Source organism: Thalassophryne amazonica, chromosome 9, assembly GCF_902500255.1.
Source record: "Thalassophryne amazonica chromosome 9, fThaAma1.1, whole genome shotgun sequence".
Lineage (NCBI taxonomy): Eukaryota > Metazoa > Chordata > Actinopteri > Batrachoidiformes > Batrachoididae > Thalassophryne > Thalassophryne amazonica.
The window spans coordinates 2,307,024-2,332,012 of NC_047111.1; the positions used below are offsets into that span (position 1 = coordinate 2,307,024).

General features: G+C 42.4%; 1 protein-coding gene across 1 annotated transcript in view; it reads left to right on the plus strand.

Annotated features, from left to right (window-relative positions):
* Positions 1 to 24,989, plus strand: part of hlcs (holocarboxylase synthetase (biotin-(proprionyl-CoA-carboxylase (ATP-hydrolysing)) ligase)) — a 373,652-nt gene that overhangs the window by 86,882 nt on the left and 261,781 nt on the right. Inside the window, exon 4 of the mRNA XM_034177490.1 lies at positions 14,263 to 15,302. Coding sequence (XP_034033381.1) covers positions 14,263 to 15,302 — 1,040 coding nt within the window. The remainder of the gene's footprint in view (positions 1 to 14,262; positions 15,303 to 24,989) is intronic.

Below are 24,989 nucleotides of genomic sequence, written 5' to 3' on the forward strand. Positions count from 1 at the left end.
CGAATACGCCGAACTGTTGGTTGGTGCCTATGCACAAACAACTGTCAGTGTCGTCCCCCCACCCCCCTCTGCCACCTGATGGTGCATGGAGGCGACCCTCTCATCTATTGGGGTAAACTCAAACAAAGCAGCGCTCAGCCAGGGACTCGTGTGTATTCCCACACCAGCTTTGCTCCAGAGAAGTACAAGGTCCAAGCCCTATCAAGGAGATTGGTTCTGGAGCCAAGGCTGTGCGTGGAGGTGAGGCCCACCAGATTAAACTGGTCACGCTTCACCTCCTGTACAAGCTCCGACTCCTTCCCCCACAACGAGGTGACATTCCACTCTCCCAGAGCTAGCATGTGCCGCCCGGGTCTGGTCCGTCAAGGCCCTTGACTTTCACTGCCACCCATGGGACAGCACACCCGACCCCAGCTGTTCCCCCTGCATATGGTGATGGAAAGTACACGTTGCCTTTTTCAGGCTGTGCATGACTGGGCTCTGTGGCAAGCCCAGCTACCAGGCGCTTGCTGACGGGCCCTCTGTCCAGGCCTGGCTCCAGACAGTGGCCCTGGGCTTCCTCCGGGCTGGGTCACATTTCCTCTGCCTCGTTTTTCATTGGGTCATTGTGAACCATTCTTCAGCCCCTTTCACACCGCGCAAATGTAGAGTTGTGTTGTGTTGCATTTCGAGTATGCCTGAAATGCGTGCATGCTCTGTGTTTTTCCTGCGTAATCACGTGTCATTGCGTTTGTTGATTTGCTTGCAGCTGCGTATTTTTACTTTTAATATATGCATTGTGTGTAGCCCTTGCTGCAATTCAGCTCTCTTTCAGTTCCCTCCTGCCGGCTGTGCAGAACACATCATTGCGCTTGAAAAACAGTGGACTGTATCATGAGGTTTATACTGTTGCATTACTGCCACATATGTAGCCATGAGCTGCTATTTTCTGCCTCCATGGATATGCACTCAAAATGCTTAGTGAAAAGCAAACAGCACTCGTGTTCTCCAACATGCAGCAGCATACACTGTTGCTTCGTCACAGCTCATAACATCATATCACAAAGTTCAGAGTGTGTTGTGTGCTCCCCAAAAAAGAAAAAAAAAGGAAAATAATATCACTCTCTGAGTGGCAATTGAAACCCCCCTGCTGTGACAGTTCACTTGAAAATGAAGGTGTGAAAAGGTTTTTAAAAAGCCATCATCAGCGGACATTCTGTGAGAACAGCTTTGATCCACAGACCTTTGACACGTCCCTGTGTAAAAGTAGGAAAACCAGTGTTAAGGTGCCCTGACACAAGGATGTTTTTGATTCACGCAACAGCACGACCTGTGTTGTGATATGTCGTGCTGGAGAGTAATCTCGTCTTTAACAGGTGCACACAGGATGCCAGAGGGGTGCCGGTGCGCAAAGAGAATTTTGAAATGTTCAAAAAATCTTTCATGCACAAATGTCATGCTACGTGGTGTGATCTAATCTCCAACACTACATGCAGCTCATCAAGTGGAGTAAAGAAGAAGTGAACAGAGCGAGTGGTGACGTCAGCGGATTGCATCAGAGCGCAGCTCATCTGAACATTATAACAAGAAGTTAGATCTGTTATAAACATATTTAAAAGCTGCACAGAAGAAGGAAACAACATGCAACTGTTTTATCAAGCCAGGATAATGTAAACAGACCTTTTTTGATGGCTCAAAATGCTTTCTGCAGCTTGTTAAGCCCCTTTCGCACCGGGCCCACTTCCAGTTCCTTACTGTTGCATCATGACGATGCAAGAATATCTGGGTCAGGTGCGCGCAGCAGGGGGCAGAGAGGAGGTGAGAATGCAGCCTGCAGGTTCTCTGCACAGAGAAGTCAGAGTGCACAGTTTGGCTGCAGACAGACTGTGCACTCTGATTTCTCTCCTAGTTTATATTTGTTCTTGTGCTGAGCTGCAGGTTTGCGCTCTGAGTTCTGTTATAGTTTATCTTTCCTACTTTGACTGCGAGATGTGCGCAAACGAACCGTCCGTTAGGCAAATGTGGAGATGTCTGGAGTTCTACTTGATGTGGACATGTCCTGTCTCTGACAATCAGTCTGTGAGCAGGACTTTTGTGGATTTTATTTAAACACATTTGTGAAAGAAGCTGCAGCTGCTTCACAGTGCCTCTCTTCACCAGACAGCTCCACACAGTGAAGGAGCTGCAGCTGCAATCAGCATTTTTTTTTCTGTGCTCTTTCTTGTGTAATTTTTACTGCATTGTGTACACTGTATAAAAACAGTCCTGCGTGATTTATACTTCATCTGAGCGGCTGTTCTCTGCTGCTGGCAACATAGCCTCGAAGAGAAGAGCCAGTCAGAGCCAGGAGCATGTTGACATGCTAACATTTTTGCATTGCAATGCAACCTTTCTGAAGTGTGTGAGTGAAAGAGAGTAAAAATATGTGGGATGAGTCATATGTGTCATTGTGAAATGACCACATAGTTTACAAGTTATAAAGAGAATGTTGCACATATAAAAAAGTCAGGCTACAGTTTTTGATTCAGGTTTTATGGTTAATTGGTTATGCTAATTGCTCATTTGCAGCAACAAAAATACCTCTTTTTTCACCATATATTTTATAACATTTCTATGTTTCAGTGTTGTTTTATGGCAACTCAGCACTTTGTTAAAGCATTGCCTTTTGAAATAATTATTTTTGTTCTTTATTATAAACTGTTTTATTCTTTATTATTTTATATTTCAACAGCCAAGGGACATTTGATGATTTTTTGATTTTCAAGTATTTTAAGTTTTCAAATAATGTTCTGTTGTTAAATAAAGTGATGGAAGGAGAGAAAAATTGTTTCCCTGGCACATTTGAAGAAAATTCCCCGCTAATCCGATTAATTGTGTCGAAACCCCATCAGATTCATCGATGATCCAAATAATCGTTTGTTGCAGCCCTAGTGTAAATAATTACTTTAGCAATTCAGTGATTAACTAAGAGAATATTAAATGAAACACATGTATATAAATATGTATTGTAGAATGAGATCAAAGACAAAATCAATGACAGCAAATCAAAGTAAAGACATTAATAATTGATAATATATTGAAAATCCCTGTCATTCCCCCCTGTTTATCAAAAGTAATGTTTACATTCACAACACCATCATTGTAGAAACATCAAAATCTTACACTCAAAGCACTTAACCATAATTTGTCCCCGTCTGGACGTGGTGACATGAATCAGCATCAGATAGCAACAACGCAATATAGTCGTGGTCTAGCAATAAGCCATCAGCTGTGGTGGAAATCATCCGTTGAACCATTGATCGAACAAGAGGAATTATACAACAAATCATAATACTTAGTGCACCCAACAGAATGATAATTGGGGTAAGCAGTTTTAACAGAATGTGATACCATGATCCAGAAAAGAGCCATGAGGTCCAGCCATTACCAGAAACAAAGTCCTTGATTACAGTACTTCTCAATAATATCAAATTCTGAATGGCCAGACTTATGGACCCTCCATCGTCGTCGTTGTCAGGACAGCAGCTCTCTCCCACCATGGCACATATCCCTCCTGAGGCTGCTGTTAATTGATCCAAAACCATTCGATCCTGCATTTCCATGATCCTCAGAGCTGACAACTCTGCCCTTATGCCTCTAAGAGCCTCAACAGTGGAGTTCACAAAATAGTTAAATCGGTAATTTAGTGTCTCCAAACATAGCAAGACTTTGCCCACGCCCATCCAGGGGAAGGGTGACAGCAGGACCTTCTGGTCCGTAGACCACAGTCTTGCTTCCTGGGGCACGTCTGTTCCTCATATAGGGTCGTGGGGAGCCAAGTCACGCTTAAAGCGATGACTGATTGGGAAGTGAGCGGCTACGATGTAGGAGTGCTGAGCCGTGGTTATTGGGGCACATCTGCCTGTCCATCCCGCGGGGAGGCCTATGAAGGTGTTGTGGCCACACAGCCAGTACATGTTCACCTGAGCATAATTCCCCGTCGGGTCCGGTGCTTGGAAGTAGTCTATACACGTACCCCAATAGGGAGCTTGAGTATGATTAAAGCTTCCATCTGGCAGGTGAGTGCACAGCCCCAAAATCACTTTACAGAACGGCTTAGCTACCTTGCCCAAATTGGTAATTGGACCAGAGAACAAAGGCTGGTTGTTTGCATAACAGATGAGTTGAGCTGTGGGATCAAGGAAAAGATAAGTGTGCACAGGTGCTTCAAGTGACTCTTCTGCTGCTATGTTTTTTGGTGCCTTGATTGTGATGTAAAAGCCTGTATGTTCATGAACTGAGTGATTGAGTACCATAGGATCAACTGCTGACGCTACCACGTGTGTAAACAAAAGTCTGACGTTCAGGAGTGGCAGGGGTTTTATACGTGGGTGTGCAACAGAGACAGGCATCAAAGAACACACATAACAGTTGTTCACATTCACCTCATTAGCCAAAAACTTAGCATATCTGTACCACATGTTCATTTGATATGGGTTACGTAGCATATCAAACATCCACTCAAAACTTTGTGGTTTCACTTTCTTCTGGTCTGAATTGTAACGTGGTTCATATATTTTTTTCATACCACCACACAGTAAATGCCACAATTACAGCAGTAATTGTCAAGATCATTAGCAGAGTGTGCACTTTGCAACCCGCTCTAGCAGCGAATCTTTCCATAGCTAACACAGTCTTTGAACAACCTGTTGATATTTCTCTCTCTCTCTCTCTCTCTCTCTCTCTCTCTCTCTCTCTCTCTCTCTCTCTCTCTCTCTCTCTTTCATGTGTTTTTTTTCTCTTTTATTCTAGGGAGACAGAGGACAGCTCTGGTCTTAAAGATGTCTTCTTTCTTTGGTGACAGTTAAAAAGTTCAATTTGTCTGGGCTCAGGGGCTGAAGGCGACAGTTCACAGTCTCAGTTCAGCAAGGGACTGAGGGAATCAGGAACTCTTTTTATTTCCCTTCAGCTGTAGTGCATAAATCTGTACTATCATCAGTATGTGTAAAGCATGCTGCAATTGGAAGTAAAATAATGTGTTGTGTACTCTGTCCTGTGCCCTGTTCTTGATGTTTCTTTAAACGCAGGTACACAGGAATAGAACAGGATTATCTCGTGGCCTGTTCTCAAAGAAGTGGATTCATCTGCTTCTTATTCCGGGTTATCAGTGCTCTATTTCAAGTTTGTAGTCTGTCTGCTTCTAATCCTGGCTTGTATTGACAGTTTCCCTCAGGTTTAGCTGGTTTCTCATCTGCTTCAGGACCCTGGATAAGCTTAGTGCCGTATCTGGTTCAACTTTTGGTCTTTGTCTTTGTTCACCTCTGGTAACTGTCTCTCTGATATGACACGCTTCCAGCCATTGCTGGACCCATAGGCCATCAGACGACACTGTTACAACACTTGCTCCGCTTGTCTGACTCAGGATTTTTCAGGTATGTTTGTCTTTTGCAGTGGGATAGATGCACCCAAGATGACCTCTCTGCAATTTTCACTGCAGTAGGGGTGGTTAGCAGCACTTGGAATGGGCCTTCCCACCTCGGAGATGACCAGTTCTTTCTCTTAATGGTCTTTATCAGCACCCAATCACCAATCTGGATCTGAGTCTCAGGGTCCTGCACAGAAACAGGAGAGTCTGGTATCGTGTTAGAATGTATGACATTCTTATGGGACAACATACGTGTCATATAATCAACTAATTCTTCATCTTCACTATCAGACCGAGTTATTTTCTGTAAATCTGGTATTTTGTAGGGCCTGCCGTACAAAATTTCAAATGGGGTAAAGCCAGTCTCTGAGCTGGGTGTTATATGTATGTACAATTTCACCAAATCCAAACAATAAACCCAATTTCTCCCCGTTTCCTGGGCCTATTTTTAATTATCCCATTTGTTCTTTCCACTAAACCTGCACTTTGAGGATGGTAAGCACAGTGCGTTTTATTTATTTTCAGGTAGTCTGCTAAGTGCTGGATGATTTTATGTACAAAATGTGTGCCATTGTCACTGTACAATGTTTCAGGTATCCCATGTCTTGGGATTATGATGATGATGAATGATGAAAACTGTTTATTTCGAACATTTGATACAACAACAATTACAAGATAGATCAGTAAAGACAACAACAAAAAAGTTCCTACTGTGTACCCAACATGTCCGAAAAGGGGTAGGGTGAAGCATCAGCTTATTTATCCCTACCCCTTCTTCCCCACAACCAGTAATACCCTTTGCCACGTATACACATAGATTCCTACACACCTAAACCGATATCAATATATATATATATATATATATATATATATATATATACATACACACACATAAATATACACCTACACATACCTACTTACATACAAAATACTATATATTTACAAGCCGAAGCAAAAAAACAAAAACACCCTAACCCTCATTACCCTTCCTCCTCCCTATACCTAGAAAAAAACATATTTTTGTACCGCTGTTTGAACTGGTTCATGCTTGGACATTGCTTGAGCCCCACTCCCAATCTGTTCCACATCCTCACCCCACAGACAGAAATACAGAAACCTTTTAATGTTGTTCGTGCCCACTGATGCTTTAAATTAAATTTCCCCCTCAGACTGCAGTCCCCTGATCTGTTAAAAAACATATTTTTAATATTTGCTGGAAGTAAATTGTTTATTGCTTTATACACGATTTGTACTGTTTGAAAATGAACCAAGTCTGTGAATTTTAAGAATTTGGATTGTAAAAATAGTGGATTTGTATGATCTCTATAGCCAGTATTATGAATAATTCTTATAGCTCTTTTCTGCATTACTGATAGTGATTGTGTTGTACCTTTATAAGTATTACCCCATACCTCTGCACAGTACTGTAAATATGGTAAAACCAGTGAGCAGTAAAGAATGCGGAGTGAGTTGTGGTCCAGAATATGTTTCGCTTTGTTTAGAACTGAAATGCTTCTTGACAGTTTACTTTGTATATGTTTTATATGAGTCTTCCAGTTTATCTTATCATCTATTATCACCCCCAGAAACTTATTTTCATGTACCCTTTCAATATCTACCCCCTCGACTTGTAACTGAACCTGTATGGCTGTATTACAATAGCCAAATAACATGTATTTTGTTTTACTTAAGTTTAATGATAATTTGTTTCTGTCAAACCATATTTTCAATTTTCCCATTTCTATACTGATCCTCCTCAGTAACTTCTGCAAATCCCCCCCTGAACAAAAAATGCTTGTGTCATCTGCAAATAATACTAATTTTAATATTTTGGAAACATTGACTATCATTTATATAAATTAGAAACAGTTTTGGACCCAATACTGACCCCTGTGGGACGCCACAAGCATTGTCCAAGCATGATGATGTATATTCCCCCAACTTCACAAACTGTTTTCTGTTACTTAAGTAGCTTTTCACCCAGTGCAACACCAACCTCCTAATCCCATACTGTTCAAGTTTACTGATTAATATGTCATGATTGATTGTATCAAAAGCCTTTTTAATGTCTATAAATATTCCAACTGAATGTAATTTGTGGTCTATGGCGTTTGTAATCTCCTCAACTGATTCTATTAATGCAAGTGATGTTGAACTATGTGCTCTGAATCCATATTGACTATCAGTAAGTAATTTATGTTTATTTATGAATTTGTCTAATCTGTTATTGAATAACTTTTCTAGTACTTTGGAAAATTGTGGAAGCAAAGAAAGAGGTCTATAATTTGTGAAGTGGTGTCTATCCCCAGTCTTATACAGCGGCACAACCTTAGCTATTTTCATTTGATTGGGAAATTTACCGGTTTGAAATGATAAGTTACAGATGTATGTTAATGGTTCTACAATCCATTCAATGACCTGTTTTACCACCACCATATCAATTTCATTTAAATCGGTAGATGTTTTATATTTACAATTATTCACAATGTCTATAATTTCTTTTCCATCCACTGCTGTGAGGAACATTGAACAGGGATTTCTTTCTATGAGATTATTATCCCAATCCTCAGGTTGGGAATTGGGAATTTTTTCTGCCAAGCTTGGTCCAATATTTACAAAAAAATTATTAAAACCGTTGACTACCTCATCCTTATTTTCCTTCTTGACATTATTATCATTGAAATCCTAAGGGTAACTCTGTTTTTTATTACCATTTTTGATAATGCTATTTAATATATCCCATATTCCTTTAATATTGTTTTTGTTATTATATAATATGTTACTATAATATTCCTTCCTACATACCCGTATAATATTAGTTAATCTATTTTTGTATTTCTTATATCTATTTTCTGCCTCTTTAGTCTTTAGTTTTATGAATTCTCTATACAGTGTATTTTTCTTATTACATGCATTTCGTAACCCTTTCGTCATCCATGGTCGAGCTTGGATTTTTTGATTTCTGTAGTCTTGTTTAATTGGACAATTTTTATCATATAATGATGTAAATATTTGTAAAAAAGTTTCATATGCACTATCAACATCACTTTCACTGTATACCTTTTCCCAGTTTTGCTCCTGTAAATCCTTCTTTAGTGTGTTCATGTTTTCCTCTGTCCGCACTCGCCTGTGTTTTATTTTCTCCTCTGGCTGATTCCACCGATGGTTTCTATTATAAATGATGAAAACTGGTAGATGATCACTAATGTCATTGATTAATAATCCACTCACAGTGTTATTCTCAATATCATTGCTGAATATATTATCAATTAAGGTGGCACTATGGGATGTAATTCTGCTTGGCCTGGTGATTTTTGGATATAAACTCATACTGTACATTATACTGATAAATTCATCTGTTATTTTATGCTTATTTGGATTGAGCAGATCAATATTTAAGTCACCACAAATGAACACAGTTTTTTGATTAGTTTTACAGTCAGTGAATGTTTCAATACTAGATCCTGGTGCTCTATATATACAGCTGACTAATACATTTTTGCTTTTTTCTTCACATATTTCAGTAGTTATACATTCTAATAAGTTATCAATCACAGTTGTCATATTGTCTACTATTTTATAATCCATGTTCTTATCCACATACACAGCCACTCCTCCTCCACTCTTATTCTTTCTGTTTACACAATTAAATTCATATCCATCCAGTTCAAAATCCATTCCTTTATCTTCATTGATCCATGTTTCTGATATAGCAGTTATGTTAAATATTTTTTAAATTGACTTAAATATTCTTTAATGTTGTCAAAGTTTGCATATAGACTTCTGCTGTTGAAATGGATTATTGATAATTTGTTATCTGTTTTAATGATCCGATTAAACTGTTCATCTGTATAATAGCAACAACTGTCATTGATATTTGAGAAGAAATTATTGTCCGGGTCTATATCGTGCTCCAAGTCCAGTACATTGTGGTCTGTGTATTTAAATGGTCTCAGTTCTACTTTTCCATGATCAGCAATCCTTTGAGTTATATCCTTCTTGTCTCCAGACGTAGATGATGTAGTAGATGAATAGGTTCCTCTGGTCTGTGTCATGGTGTTGTGATGTGTTTGTGTCCTCATACCTTATTGGTCATATTTGTCCAGTTCCTCGATGTTCCTGATTACCATAACCTTCGCTTGTTCTGATGTTCCATTCAATTTGATAAATGTTTTGCAGTTGGATGTCCATGTCTGTTGAATTTTTCCCTGCTTTTTTAAGAAACAAGCTTTCCTGGCGATGTCTGCGTTTCTTTTGGTCAGATGTTCATTGATGAATACATTTGTTCCTTTAAGTTTCTGTCCCTGTTTGAACAATGCCATTTTATGTTTTCTGTTGACAAACCTCATTATAACTGCTCGCTGCTCGCTTGTCTCCATCCTCTCTCCTGGGCAGGGGGTGGCACGCTTCAATGTTATTACAGTCCATTTGAATACCTTTAGATTGCAGGAAGTCAGCCACCTGTTGTTCCACTGAGCTGGCCTCCTGCTCACTGGCCTCCCCTCCGCTGTCTTCTGACACCGCCCGTGCGTAGGATCGAGGTTTAATATGAATTCCTGTAATAATAACGTCGTTCATCCTTGTGTACTGTTCCAACTCCGCAACACGGTTCTCCAGGTACACCAGACGCCGGTCTTTCTCGGCATTCTGGATCCGGAGAGCCTTCACTTCTTCCACCAGCTCCATAATGGATTTCTGCTGCATTTTAACAACAGAGATTTCCTCAGACAAAAAGTCCAGGGACTTTTTGATATCGTCTCCCTCCTCCGCCATGGTCAGATAACTCCGCGCTGGTGCCTTGGGCCTCGGTAAAGCTGCGCCGGTGGATGTGCGCTGACGCCTCGGGCTTCAGGTGGAGCCGCGCCGGTGGATGTGCGCTGAGGCCTCGGGCCTCGGTAAAGCTCCACAAAGAATCTTTGCAACTGTCAGAGCATCTGCATGTTTAACAGGAAATACCTCTACCCACGTACTATATGCACCAATCTCCAACTAAGAAATATTTTTTCCCTTCACATTGGTTCAGTTCAATAAAATCCATATGGATTATTTGGAACAGGTATTGAGGTGTTGGAAATTTCCCTCTTATTGGCCTCTCATTCCCCTGGGGTTTTTGCATATGCCTGAAACTGAAATTGATTATTAACCAGTCCAACCCCCCATTGAGACATGGCACAGCCCATGACTCAAAACAGTAGCCCCCCTGAAAAGGCTGCAGGGCAGGACCGGTTCATTCGAGGATCAGGCGTATACATCATCAGCAGTTTGGTGGACATTGTGACGCCCCAAAGAGCTTCTCCAGATGCCGGGGCATGATTCTGCATATCTTGAAGAATTTGTAAATCTATGCTGTCAGGTGCAGAAAGCAAGACCATCAGCGAACCCTGTGCTACAGCTTTAGCAGTCCCATCAGCAACAGCTGCAGGAAGCTGGACTGCTTTCAGCAATGACAGCAAAATATCTTTGTGCAAAACTGGCTTCCCAGATGATGTAGGACCAAGAAATGTCAGAGTTGTACAGAGTTGGACCTGAAAAAACAACTCAGTTAACACAGAAATAATCACGCAGGAGACACTGAATTTCTTTTCCTGAATCAAGAGAGAGCAAAACGAGCGTGACCCCTTGTCACTGACCGTCTCGTCAGCTCTGAAGGGCCCCGCCCACTTGCTTCCTGTATCTATTAGAATAACTTGCATATAGACATATGGAAAAGACAAAATACCAAACAAGTAGCGACACAAAGTCTATTCTCACATCGATATGGAAATTGTTATGGCTTTAAACCCTCCAGTCTCACAGGTCCTCTCATAACAGCCTGCAACCCTGAAGTGGCGTGCAAGTCGCACCACTCTCTTCTCAAGGCTGGACTGTTAATTAACTTCTAAATTAACTCACTAATTTAGAAGATCTTCAGTTAGCCTGGAAAAAGAGTCTGTTGCTCTATAAAAAAGCCCTCTGTAAAGCTAGGACATCTTACTACTCATCACTAATTGAAGAAAATAAGAACAACCCCAGGTTTCTTTTCAGCACTGTAGTCAGGCTGACAAAGAGTCAGAGCTCTATTGAGCCGAGTATTCCTTTAACTAGTAATGACTTCATGACTTTCTTTGCTAATAAAATTTTAACTATTAGAGAAAAAAGTACTCATAACCATCCCAAAGACGTATCGTTATCTTTGGCTGCTTTCAGTGATGCCGGTATTTGGTTAGACTCTTTCTCTCCGATTGTTCTGTCTGAGTTATTTTCATTAGTTACTTCATCCAAACCATTAAACATGTCTATTAGACCCCATTCCTACCAGGCTGCTCAAGGAAGCCCTACCATTATTTAATGCTTCGATCTTAAATATGATCAATCTATCTTTATTAGTTGGCTGTGTACCACAGGCTTTTAAGGTGGCAGTAATTAAACCATTACTTAAAAAGCCATCACTTGACCCAGCTATCTTAGCTAATTATAGGCCAATCTCCAACCTTCCTTTTCTCTCAAAAATTCTTGAAAGGGTAGTTGTAAAACAGCTAACTGATCATCTGCAGAGGAATGGTCTATTTGAAGAGTTTCAGTCAGGTTTTAGAATTCATCATAGTACAGAAACAGCATTAGTGAAGGTTACAAATGATCTTCTTATGGCCTCAGACAGTGGACTCATCTCTGTGCTTGTTCTGTTAGACCTCAGTGCTGCTTTTGATACTGTTGACCATAAAATTTTATTACAGAGATTAGAGCATGCCATAGGTATTAAAGGCACTGCACTGCGGTGGTTTGAATCATATTTATCTAATAGATTACAGTTTGTTCATGTAAATGGGGAATCTTCTTCACAGACTAAGGTTAATTATGGAGTTCCACAAGGTTCTGTGCTAGGACCAATTTTATTCACTTTATACATGCTTCCCTTAGGCAGTATTATTAGACAGCATTGCTTAAATTTTCATTGTTACGCAGATGATACCCAGCTTTATCTATCCATGAAGCCAGAGGACACACACCAATTAGCTAAACTGCAGGATTGTCTTACAGACATAAAGACATGGATGACCTCTAATTTCCTGCTTTTAAACTCAGATAAAACTGAAGTTATTGTACTTGGCCCCACAAATCTTAGAAACATGGTGTCTAACCAGATCCTTCCTCTGGATGGCATTACCCTGACCTCTAGTAATACTGTGAGAAATCTTGGAGTCATTTTTGATCAGGATATGTCATTCAAAGCGCATATTAAACAAATATGTAGGACTGCTTTTTTGCATTTACGCAATATCTCTAAAATTAGAAAGGTCTTGTCTCAGAGTGATGCTGAAAAACTAATTCATGCATTTATTTCCTCTAGGCTGGACTATTGTAATTCATTATCATCAGGTTGTCCTAAAAGTTCCCTGAAAAGCCTTCAGTTAATTCAAAATGCTGCAGCTAGAGTACTGACGGGGACTAGAAGGAGAGAGCATATCTCACCCATATTGGCCTCTCTTCATTGGCTTCCTGTTAATTCTAGAATAGAATTTAAAATTCTTCTTCTTACTTATAAGGTTTTGAATAATCAGGTCCCATCTTATCTTAGGGACCTCATAGTACCATATCACCCCAATAGAGCGCTTCGCTGTCAGACTGCAGGCTTACTTGTAGTTCCTAGGGTTTGTAAGAGTAGAATGGGAGGCAGAGCCTTCAGCTTTCAGGCTCCTCTCCTGTGGAACCAGCTCCCAATTCAGATCAGGGAGACAGACACCCTCTCTACTTTTAAGATTAGGCTTAAAACTTTCCTTTTTGCTAAAGCTTATAGTTAGGGCTGGATCAGGTGACCCTGAACCATCCCTTAGTTATGCTGCTATAGACGTAGACTGCTGGGGGGTTCCCATGATGCACTGTTTCTTTCTCTTTTTGCTCTGTATGCACCACTCTGCATTTAATCATTAGTGATTGATCTCTGCTCCCCTCCACAGCATGTCTTTTTCCTGGTTCTCTCCCTCAGCCCCAACCAGTCCCAGCAGAAGACTGCCCCTCCCTGAGCCTGGTTCTGCTGGAGGTTTCTTCCTGTTAAAAGGGAGTTTTTCCTTCCCACTGTCGCCAAGTGCTTGCTCACAGGGGGTCGTTTTGACCGTTGGGATTTTTACGTAATTATTGTATGGCCTTGCCTTACAATATAAAGTGCCTTGGGGCAACTGTTTGTTGTGATTTGGCGCTATATAAATATATATTGAAAATTCCTGTCACAAGCTTCCCATACAATGTTGCAAAACAAAAGCCCCAACATTGGGTTAGCCTTCCTTTATTAAAGGGCAACATGGGGAATTATAAAAAGTGTGATTGAAAGTGATCGAGTGAAAGCAACTTTTCCAAATTCCTTTGTCAAAGAAAATAAAGAGATATATGACATAAAAGAAGTGGCAAATGGGTTTAATGATTATTTTTCAAATGTAGGATCAAGTCTGGTGGGAAATAAACCAATAGTAGAAGATACATACATGCATACACTTGTAAATATGGTCAATAGTATTTTCCTGGACAATGTGAAAAAAGATGAAATAAGAAATATTGTAAAAAACTGTGTAAGCAAAAGATCAACTGACAATGAAGATTTAGACGTGATGACTGTAAAAAGTATAATAGAAACTGTTATTGAACCATTCACTTATATTTGCAATCTGTCTCTGTCAACAGGGATTTTTCCAGATGAAATGAAAATTGCCAAAGTAATCCCATTATATAAAAATGGAGACAAACATAATTTCTCTAATTACAGGCCAGTATCATTGCTTCCACAGTTTTCCAGGCGCAGGCCGTCTGATGGGTCCAGGTTGTTGTGGATGTCTTAGGTGTCTGCTGCTGTAAACCTCTAAACATGAACAGACAGACTTTGTACATTTTGACGTGTGTCATTTCCACAGCTGTCCTGCTCCAAGAATCCGCCCTGAGGGAGCTGTTGGAGAAGCGGCGTGCAGAGGGCTTGAAGACAGTGACATCAGTCGCCAGCAGTGCCCCAGCTGGGATTACTTTTGTGGAGCCGTGTTTGTGTCACGTACAGTCAGCTCAGCAGCACCTGCAGTGCCGTAAAGGCAGCCTTCTCGTCACCACAAAGACCAGTCTGAGGCTGGTGGAGCGCCGGGGCTCAGAGCCTCTCTGTGGCAACCAGGTTCTACAGCCGCTGGCTGAGTTAGCTGACCGCTCAGCGGGAAGTCAGAATCACACGGAGGCCCATGGACACCACCTGCATCTGTCCAGCTGCAATGAATGTTTGCAGCTGGAGAACAGTACCATCCTGTCTGTCAAGTATGCCTCCATTGAGAACATCGCAGATCTTCCTGATGATAATTCCATCGGGCTGTGTAGTGAGGATGAGACCCTGGATGAACTCGAGCATGACAACAAAGGCTTTTTGGGACAGTGCCGTGGTTTTGACCGTAATGGCAAACCACCAAATATTCTGGTGTACTCAGGCGGATGCCAGGAACGTTTTCAGGCAGTAAAGCAGCTCTTGCTCGAGTGCGTTAGCGTAGAAAGGTATGTGGTCTATCCGCTACAACCACAGCAAGCCCTGAATGATCCTTGGCTGGATAACACCAGCCTGCTGGTCCTTGCAGAAGAGCATGCCCTGACTCCCCAGCTTCAGGCCCGCTTCCTCACCTACCTGAGCCACGGTGGCAAGGTCCTGGGACTGGTGTCAACACTCTGTCCTGCAGGGCTGTGTCTGGAGGACAGGGAGAGAAGAAGCCAACAGATAAGCAGGCTGAGCTTCACCAAGGAGGACACCACAGAGTTGGAGTTGAGCGTGCTGGCCAGTGGGAAGGTATTCCTCAGGGATCCAGAAGGAGGCGGGGAGGTGGAGCTCTGGGGGGAGTTGAAAGGAGATGTCTTTCATCAGGAGAAAGACATGGTTATTGTCAGGGTCACCCATGGAGATGACTGTGGCGAAGCTGTCCTGTGTCAGGTAAACACACCACATTGCATGAATCACATGTACTGTCTTTTCTGGAGTATAGGTCACACCTTGGCTTTTTTAAATTCAAAAAATAAGCAAGGTGGAAAAATAGATGTGAGATTGTCAACACACTGGATATACAGTGCATCCGGAAAGTATTCACAGCACTTCACTTTTTCCACATTTCACAATGGAGTAAATTATTTTTTTCCGTCAAAATTCTGCACACAATACCCCATAATGATGATATGAAAAATGATTTTTTGAGATTTTTGCAAATTTCTAAAGACTAAGAAATCACGTAAACATAAAGTATTCACAGCCTTTGCCTTGATGCTCAAAATTGAGCTCAGGTACATCCTGTTTCCAATGATCATCTTTGAGTTGTTTCTGCAGCTTAACCCTCTGGAGTCAACTGACGCACCTCCGCGACAAAAGTCACATGACCTAATTAAGTGGATGTAACACCCAATCTGCACTCTGAGTCTCCCTTTGAACCCGTGTTAAACGTGCAGTCTTCAACCTTTATACCACTTTTAACATTTTTTTAATAGGCCTAGTATAACTTGACTTCTGGGTATTTTTCTTACCATGCGTTTTCATGAATATTATTGTCATTTTTGCTGCACATGTATGTACACATATGCAGCAAAAAGGATAAAAGGATTTTTTGGTGGGAAGAAACATGACTAAAATTCATCTGCTTCCACTAATTATTGCTGCATCTGTGCAGATAGACTTAGTCATGAATACTTTGATGTTGTGTTGCTAACCAGGATGTTAAACAACATGCAACATGTCCTTGTTTTTGTACTTGTGTCTTATGTGGCTTATTTTTTTTTTTAGATCTAAAGGGTAATTTTTGGGCTTATTTTTCCAATCCATTTTTTCATTCTTCTTGCAAGAAGGAAGGCATCAATACTTTTTAGTCTGTGTAAATTGGCTTCAGGATCAAATTTTGTTATTTCTTAAAGCCCTTTTCACATCGGGCCATCTTAGGGTTGCATAATGCTGCGTACTGACAATGCAGTCCTACATGGCAATACGCAAAATGGACGTCCACTCCGTCCACTCCTCACAGATGGATCGCATGTGTGATTACCAGCTGCAGCTTCTTTCACCTCCTCAACTTCTCTCATGATTGTGGCACATTAAATTAAGTCCATTAACTTCTGCTCATGGAAGTGCTCATGTCCACCGTCCTCTCCTCACGGATGGCTCTTCAGCGAGCAGTCCACCGTCCATTCCTCATGGACAGATCGCATGCACGCGATTGCCGGCTGCAGTTCTGCCACACTTTCACCTTCTTAAGTTCTCTCACAGTTGTAGCATGTTAAATAAAGTACATTAACGCCTCGAAATAATGTATTCTGACTTGTTCCAATGTATCAAATCCATCTGCATGTCCAAGCAGTTTCTTAAAACACCGTCATGTAGCCAAGTTTCTCCCACCCTGCCCGCAAGGGGTTTTTTTCTCCCCTGTGTGCAACTTCAGCACCCATTCCAGTGTACTTGATACGCAGCACAATGCAGCTCCACGTATGTCCGGTGTGAAAAGGGCTTCAGTTGCAAGTTCATCATTAACGCTTACATTTTTGGCGGGGGGGCTGGACCTTTTGTTTTTCTATTTTTATTTTATTTTTTGACAATATAGAGGGAATCACAAGGACAAGGTGAGATTTTTCCGGTGAATGCCCCCAGCCTGGTGATATTGTCACTTGGGAATTTAAACTTACCAAATGAAATATTATGCAGGGGAAAAGTGTCAAAAAACACCTGGAATCTCCCACATTTTAAATTGTCTTTCTGTACATTCTTTTTTCTTTCAAATAAGTTTATTGCACATTTGTTACATACAGTGTGTCAATGAAGCAAACATTTTAGATGAATTTCACTAATCAACAATTCAGCACAGAATCAGACCAGAAACAGAACTAAAAGTTTTTCATTTTTATCTTATGACTTCAGGACATAAGGTCAGACAGGACCTTGAGTGGAAGCGTTGTGCAGTGATAGCTGCCAACAGCACCGCTATACTAAACATTTTTGGGGAGAACCCTGGAAAGGTTAGATCCGGAGGCAACTTTGTTGTGATTTGGCACTATATAAATTGACAGTTGACAGTCAGAGCACAAACCAAGCATGAATTCAATGTAATTGTCTGTAGACCTCTGAGACAGCATTGTCTTGAGGCACAAATCTGGGGAAGGGTACAGAAACATTTCTGCTGCTTTGAAGGTCCCACTGAGCAAAGTGGCCTACATCATCTGAAAATGGAAGAAGTTCAGATCCACCAGGACTCTTCCTAGAGCTGTCCACAAGTCTAAACTGAGTGATTGGGGGAGAAGGACCTTTGTCAGGGAGGTGACCAAGAACCTGATGGTCACTCTGTCAGAGCTCCAGCATTCCTCTGTGGAGAGAGGAGAACCTTCCAGAAGGACAACCATCTCTGCAGCAATCCACCAATCAGGCCTGTATGGTAGAGTGACCAGATGGAAGCCACTCCTTAGTAAAAGGCACATGACAGCCCACCTGGAGTTTGACAAAAGACACCTGAAGGACTCTCAGACCAGGACAATCAAAATTCTCTGGTCTGATGAGACAACGATTGAACTCTTTGGCGTCATGTTTGGAGGAAACCAGGCACCGTCCCTACAGTGAAGCATGGTGGTGGCAGCATCATGCTGTGAGGATGTTTTTCAGCAGCAGGAACTGGGAGACTAGTCAGGATTGAGGGAAAGATGAATGCAACAATGCTGTGAATACTTTCTGGATGCACTGTATTTGATACAGTCTGGACAACAAAAAAAATTGGATGGACACGGAGATATGAACAGTGGATTTCTGCGGGAAGCCCTCAGCTTGTGGTGTGTGCCATCAGGATTTTTCAGTTCCAAAAATAAACAAGATGAACAAATAAATGTGTGATTTACAACATATTGAGTCATTTGATGTAGATGCACACTGATGGTTAACCCACAGCTTTTAAAATGCAACAATAAAAAAACCCAAGTCCATTTACCGTATTTGCCCATCAGAGGGCCCAGGGCCAAGCATCAGCCCACCCCCCCCCCCTTTTTTGAAGGAAGGTTATATACCCACATGAAATTAAATTAAATTACATAGAATACACTTAATGAATGAAAAAAGGACTACATGGCGCGATCTAATCTCCAACACTACATGCAGCTCGTCAAGTGGAGTAAAGAAGTGAACAGAGAGACTGGTGACATCAGCAGATCACATCACAGCGCGGCTCGTCTGAACAACTATAACAAGAAGTTAAATCTGTTATAAGCATACTTTAACAGCTGCACCAAGAAGGAAAGAACACATAACTGTTTAATCAAGCCATGACAATGTAAACATGACAAATAATTACCTTTTTAGACGGCTCCAAATGCTTTCTGCAGGTAGTTAGGTGCGCACATGCACACGAACGGCTCCTGCTGCAGCCTCCTCTGTGATTCAGGATGCAATTAGAGCTGTTTTCAACGGCCAATTTGCAGAAAAAAAATTATTAATCCCCCACAAAATAATTATTTTCTATACACAGCGTCCAGCGCAGAGCGCGTGGCAGCCAGTAGAACAAAGAACGCCGTCCAGCTGTGAGCACAGCGGGTGGGATCGTCACGAAGACGTTCGTGCTATTGCGAGTTACAGACATGCTTGTGTCAGTGGGCCTTAAGTACTTAGAAGATATCACCATTTAAATTTTAACCACATGAACAATTGACAACCTTGGAAGATGAGACGGAAGCTGCTTAAGCCCCTTTCACATTGGCATATTCGTAGAGCTGCATATTGCAGCGTTGTTTCATTTAAGTACACCCGAAATGCGCGCGTACTTAGCCTTTTTCCGTGTTCATAGATCTGCTTGCAACTGTGTGTGTTCTGTTTTTAATAAATGCACACAGTCTCATGTTGCTGCTATTTAAACCCAGTTCCCTCCTGCTGGCTGTGCAGAACACATCACTGCACTTGGAAAACAGTGGACTGTATCATCAGGTTTTTACAGTTTCATTACTGCCACGTATGTAGCCAAAGCTGCTATTTTCTGCCTCTGTGGAAGTGCACTCTGTTCTCTACTGCACGGTGTGGTGCACGTCAGAAACACAGTCATTTAACATTATTATTATTATTATTATTATTTATTTATTTATTTATTTATTTTTTGTCTTGGTGGATCATTTTCATTGTGTCCAGATGCTGCTGAGTTTGGCTGTGGTAAGCCGCGTTCACACCAGGCACGACGCGACGCCACAAATTCTCCACCATCACCCTGTGTGTCGCTCTGCTTTCGCTGCGAAAATTTGCCCCAGTGCGTCATCAAATAGGAGGAGCTTCCATTCCGCACCGGCTCCGGTTGTCAGTCAAGTCAACATGGCGGACCTTGATCACACGGAGCAAGTTGCTGTGCTCTTAATTGTTGTGGAAAGCTGACAAACGTTGCCAGCGGCGCCGTCCCTGGGTTCACAACATCTTCATGAGACGTTCCCAATTCAGGGAGTACAGGCAGTTGCCCAGTTCCGGATCACCTTTTTAAAGTTCCGCTATACGGAGCCATAATGCAGCTGAATGTCCTTTATTGTGTATTGTTGTATTGTGTATTTGGATGTTATCTCGCTGAAGAAGTCAGGATGGTGTAGCCCTTCTCCTTAAAGTGTGAAGTCACATTATGTGTGGTGCAAATATTTACCGGAAATGGATCACTTTGCTGGTTCTGGATCACGACACTCTGTGTCACTTTGGGTTCATTCCTGGCATCTGGCTGGAGCCCTTCTAATGCAGAATGATACACACTGTGCCCGAGAATGTGTTTTGAACACAAAACAATAGAAATTATACTTATTAAATGAGAATTTACTTAGTTTTGAAAGGCGCTGTTATATGTTTTTACGAGCAAAAAAAGTGTGGAGGTGAGATTTCTCCCGAATTAAAAAGTAAAAGCCCCCACATTCATGCCCATTCGTGATGTTGAGATGACCCCCAAAGTCCACATGGATCACAAGTACTGACACGAGGCTGCTGCTTCAGTGATCTACAACCGGCAATTTTTCGCGTCAGAGATAAATGTGTGCAGCAATTAAACAGCAAGACATAACACACTGACATTTTCTACCCACGTAAGTAAGTATTTTCCCACTCTAGAAAACACCAAAAACACAGAATGGCTAACTCACCTTTGCTACGTCTTAGACATCGTTACTTTCACACTTGGAGGAATGAGTCAGAAAAAGCGCGCACACCACGGAGACGGGATGTTTTGATTCCTCTGGTTACAAGGATGGCTAGATCCGGTCGAGCTTCTGGTAGTTTGCAGAGAAAACATCAGTCTTTCCATTGGTACCAAGTATTAGCTTATTCACGCTGATTACGAGAAACGGCGGTGCAGATACTACAGCAATGATCCGGAACTGGGCAAGTGACTGTATCATTATTTGTTGCAGGAGCTACATCTGGATGACGGCCGCTTTCAGCAGTCCTTCCGCCTCTGCAGGACCCAGTTTGAGGACCTCCTGTCCCGTTCACGTGTGCACATGTACACAGTTTTTAAAAAAAACTGTCCGCTGCCGCTGCTGCTCGCTCTCTGTCATAATTGTGTTTATAAACCAGTCACCATTTGTTGCATTATACATCTGTGTAGTTAATAAATAAAATAATCTTCACGGACAATTCACTTGCGCGCACGTGAAAAAAAAGTGTCCACTGCCACTGCTGCTCGCTCTTCCCCCAAAAACTCTGTCATAATTGTGAAATAAAGGACAAAAGGGACATAAGTCCTGCTCACAGGCTGCTACCAGAGACAGGACACGTTCACATCCAACTCAGTCAAACTCCAGACATCTCCACGTCACTACATATCCAGTCCCTGATTGGTCATCGCAGCGCGACAAGACAAAAAAGTTCAGATTTTTCAACTTGGGGAGAAGGGCAACACGATGCGATATCGCGCAACAAACACGGCAGTCACTCAAAATCGCTTCATTCATGTCGCATCATTCGCGTCCATCGTGTCACGTTGCGTGGCTTGGCGCCACAACGCATCCTTCCATAGGGATTACATGGCAACCTGTCGCCGCTGTTGCTCGCGTCGTGCCCGGTGTGAACGCAGCTGTGAAGGCTGCTGTGAATGAAGCACTGTGAATCTAAACTTTTAAAGCTCAATCAGGTCATCTGATCGCACCAACATGCAGCGAAGGCGCTTTTATTTTAAAGAGTCACAGGTTTGATCAGACACAGAGAGAGAGAGAGAGAGAGGGAGTGACCGATCTGCTGTTTCTGGATTTCTGAGTTGAGGTTCGATTCCCTGTTCTGAACACACACAGGCGCTGTGGGCTGTGTGATCCTGTTCTCATCAGAATCAGAATCGCCTTTATTGTCGTAATTTCCATTGCAACGAGATTTGAGTGCAACTCCAAAAGGTGCTTTCCGAGGTGCGAGTAATTGTTTGCCAAATAGAAGATAATAAAATTTAACAGTAAATTATGCAAAGTATATGTACAACTAAATAAGATAAAATAAAATAAAATGTGGACCAGGTAAAATGTAAAACGAGAATTATATACAACTGTGGAATCATATTGCACGGGAATATTGCACATGGTTTACAGATATTGCACAAGAAACTTGAAAGGTGCGGATTAGTGATTTGTTATTGTTCAGTGCAGTGATTGCTCTGGGGAGAAAGCTGTCCCTGAGTCTGTTTGTCCTAGTTTTGATTGACCTATACCGTCGGCTGGAGGGTCGTAGGTCAAACAGGTGGTTGCTGGGGTGGGATGTGTCTTTGCAGATGCTGGCAGCTCTGCTGAGGTAGTGAGAGCTGGCAATGTCTTCCAGGCTGGGCAGAGAGCAGCCAGTGATCCCCTGGGCCGTTTTGATCACCCTCTGCAGCGCTGTCCTGTCTGCTGCTGAGCACCCCCCGTACCACGCTGTGATGCAGTACATCAGGATGCTCTCGATGGTGGCTCTGTAGAACAACACCAGCAGCTTCTCCTCCAGATTGTTCCTCCTGAGGTTGTTCTCATGTTCTCAGCTGATTTCTCTGGATGCAGTACTCAGTTTTTGGTTGCGTACAGGAGCGCCGTGTTGCACAGACTTGCATGCAGTAACGCTGTGCTACACAGACCTGCTTAAAGCTGTGTCCAGCGCTCTACGCCGAAGAAAATTAAACGTTTAATTTCTTCCGTCCTATGCGTGTAGCCCTCAACATACTGCTGCGTAGGGAGAAAAAACTTGACATAGAGCTGCTAAAAGTGGGCGGAGAGCTGCTCAACTCGGCATAGACGATATGCCACAATGAGCAGCTCTACGAATACGCCAATGTGAAAGGGTCTTTACGATGTGAAAGTAACATGGTCTTTGATTTGTCTGCATTCAGAACTAACTTAAGCTGAGATAAATGGGACTGAACAATAGCAAAGGCTGACTGCAAGAACTCTAGGGATTTTAAGACTGAAGAAGATCAATCAATCAATCAATTTTTTTATATAGCGCCAAATCACAACAAACAGTTGCCCCAAGGCGCTTTATATTGTAAGGCAAGGCCATACAATAATTATGTAAAACCCCAACGGTCAAAACGACCCCCTGTGAGCAAGCACTTGGCTACAGTGGGAAGGAAAAACTCCCTTTTAACAGGAAGAAACCTCCAGCAGAACCAGGCTCAGGGAGGGGCAGTCCCTTGCCGGGACTGGTTGGGGCTGAGGGAGAGAACCAGGAAAAAGACATGCTGTGGAGGGGAGCAGAGATCGATCACTAATGATTAAATGCAGAGTGGTGCATACAGAGCAAAAAGAGAAAGAAACAGTGCATCATGGGAACCCCCCAGCAGTCTACGTCTATAGCAGCATAACTAAGGGATGGTTCAGGGTCACCTGATCCAGCCCTAACTATAAGCTTTAGCAAAAAGGAAAGTTTTAAGCCTAATCTTAAAAGTAGAGAGGGTGTCTGTCTCCCTGATCTGAATTGGGAGCTGGTTCCACAGGAGAGGAGCCTGAAAGCTGAAGGCTCTGCCTCCCATTCTACTCTTACAAACCCTAGGAACTACAAGTAAGCCTGCAGTCTGAGAGCGAAGCGCTCTATTGGGGTGATATGGTACTACGAGGTCCCTAAGATAAGATGGGACCTGATTATTCAAAACCTTATAAGTAAGAAGAAGAATTTTAAATTCTATTCTAGAATTAACAGGAAGCCAATGAAGAGAGGCCAATATGGGTGAGATATGCTCTCTCCTTCTAGTCCCCGTCAGTACTCTAGCTGCAGCATTTTGAATTAACTGAAGGCTTTTTAGGGAACTTTTAGGACAACCTGATAATAATGAATTACAATAGTCCAGCCTAGAGGAAATAAATGCATGAATTAGTTTTTCAGCATCACTCTGAGACAAGACCTTTCTGATTTTAGAGATATTGCGTAAATGCAAAAAAGCAGTCCTACATATTTGTAGGACTGTTCATAATTTATGAACAATAAATTACTGTATCGTCAGCTTAAAAATGAGACACAGCAACAGAGGCCCTAATATAGAACCTTGAGGCATGCCCTGTTGAACAGGGAGGAAAGAGGAAGAAGACCCTGTATTCTCTGATAAATAATTAGAGAACCAGCTAACATCCTGGTTAGATAAGCCAATCTTGTGGAGTCTATCTGCTGGGATGACATGGTCAACAGTGTCAAATGCCTTTGACAAGTTGATGAAAAGACCTGCGCCAATATTTTCAGCCATTTTGTGCCTTTATGATGTCATTTACTCTGCTGTTTATGAAAATCTGACTGATACTGTGAGAGAAGCTCATATGCATCTAAATATCATTTAAGTTGTTCACTGACCAACTTTTCTAAATCCTTCAAACTGTTGGGAAGGTGTCGTAACACGGACCCGCAACAGGGGGCGCAAATGAACGGACAATGGATAAGACAAAGAGTAACAATTTAATGTTGTGAAACGCACAACTGGATACAGACAAAGATAATGCCAATTAAACACAAGGTGACGTGCAGGCAGGCTCGAAGATAGGAGACCTCTGGCGATCGGAGAGCCGGGACCCACACAGCTTCCACCACCAACGGCCTGAAGAACACCGGAGCCGCCAAGTCCTGAGTCCCCAGGTGGTCACTGTCTTCTGTTGCAGACCCTGGTACTGCTGGCAGAAGATGAAAAACAGTTAATGGTGAGTGTGTATCCACACACCCAGTAATCCTTCACCTGCAGATCTTCGAGGAGGGAAAACCTCCACCTCCGATACAAAGTCACCCGTGCAGCTCCTGACAGTGGCTCCTTGGATGGAGTGAGAGGCGAAGACGTGGCAGACTCTCACTGCACGCCAATCCAAAAACACTGAATCCTCAGGAATACGGCTGCACACAGAACAATTAGTTAACACTAATCACAGCAGAGAATTACCTTAGACGGTAGCTGATTTCTCGGCGAGGAGGTGGAGTAATAATCCGGGCTTTGTAGGGACGTTGGTGATTGGTGACAGCTGGTGTAAATGAGTGACAGCTGTCACTCTCTGTCTCGGCGCCCTCTCATGCTTGAAGCCCGCACTCCAAGCAGGGCGCCGACTGGTGGTGGTGGGCCAGCAGTACCTCCTCTTCAGCGGCCCACACAACAGGACCCCCCCCTCAACGGGCGCCTCCTGGTGCCCGACCAGGCTTGTCCGGGTGTCGGCGGTAGAAATCGGCCAGGAGGGC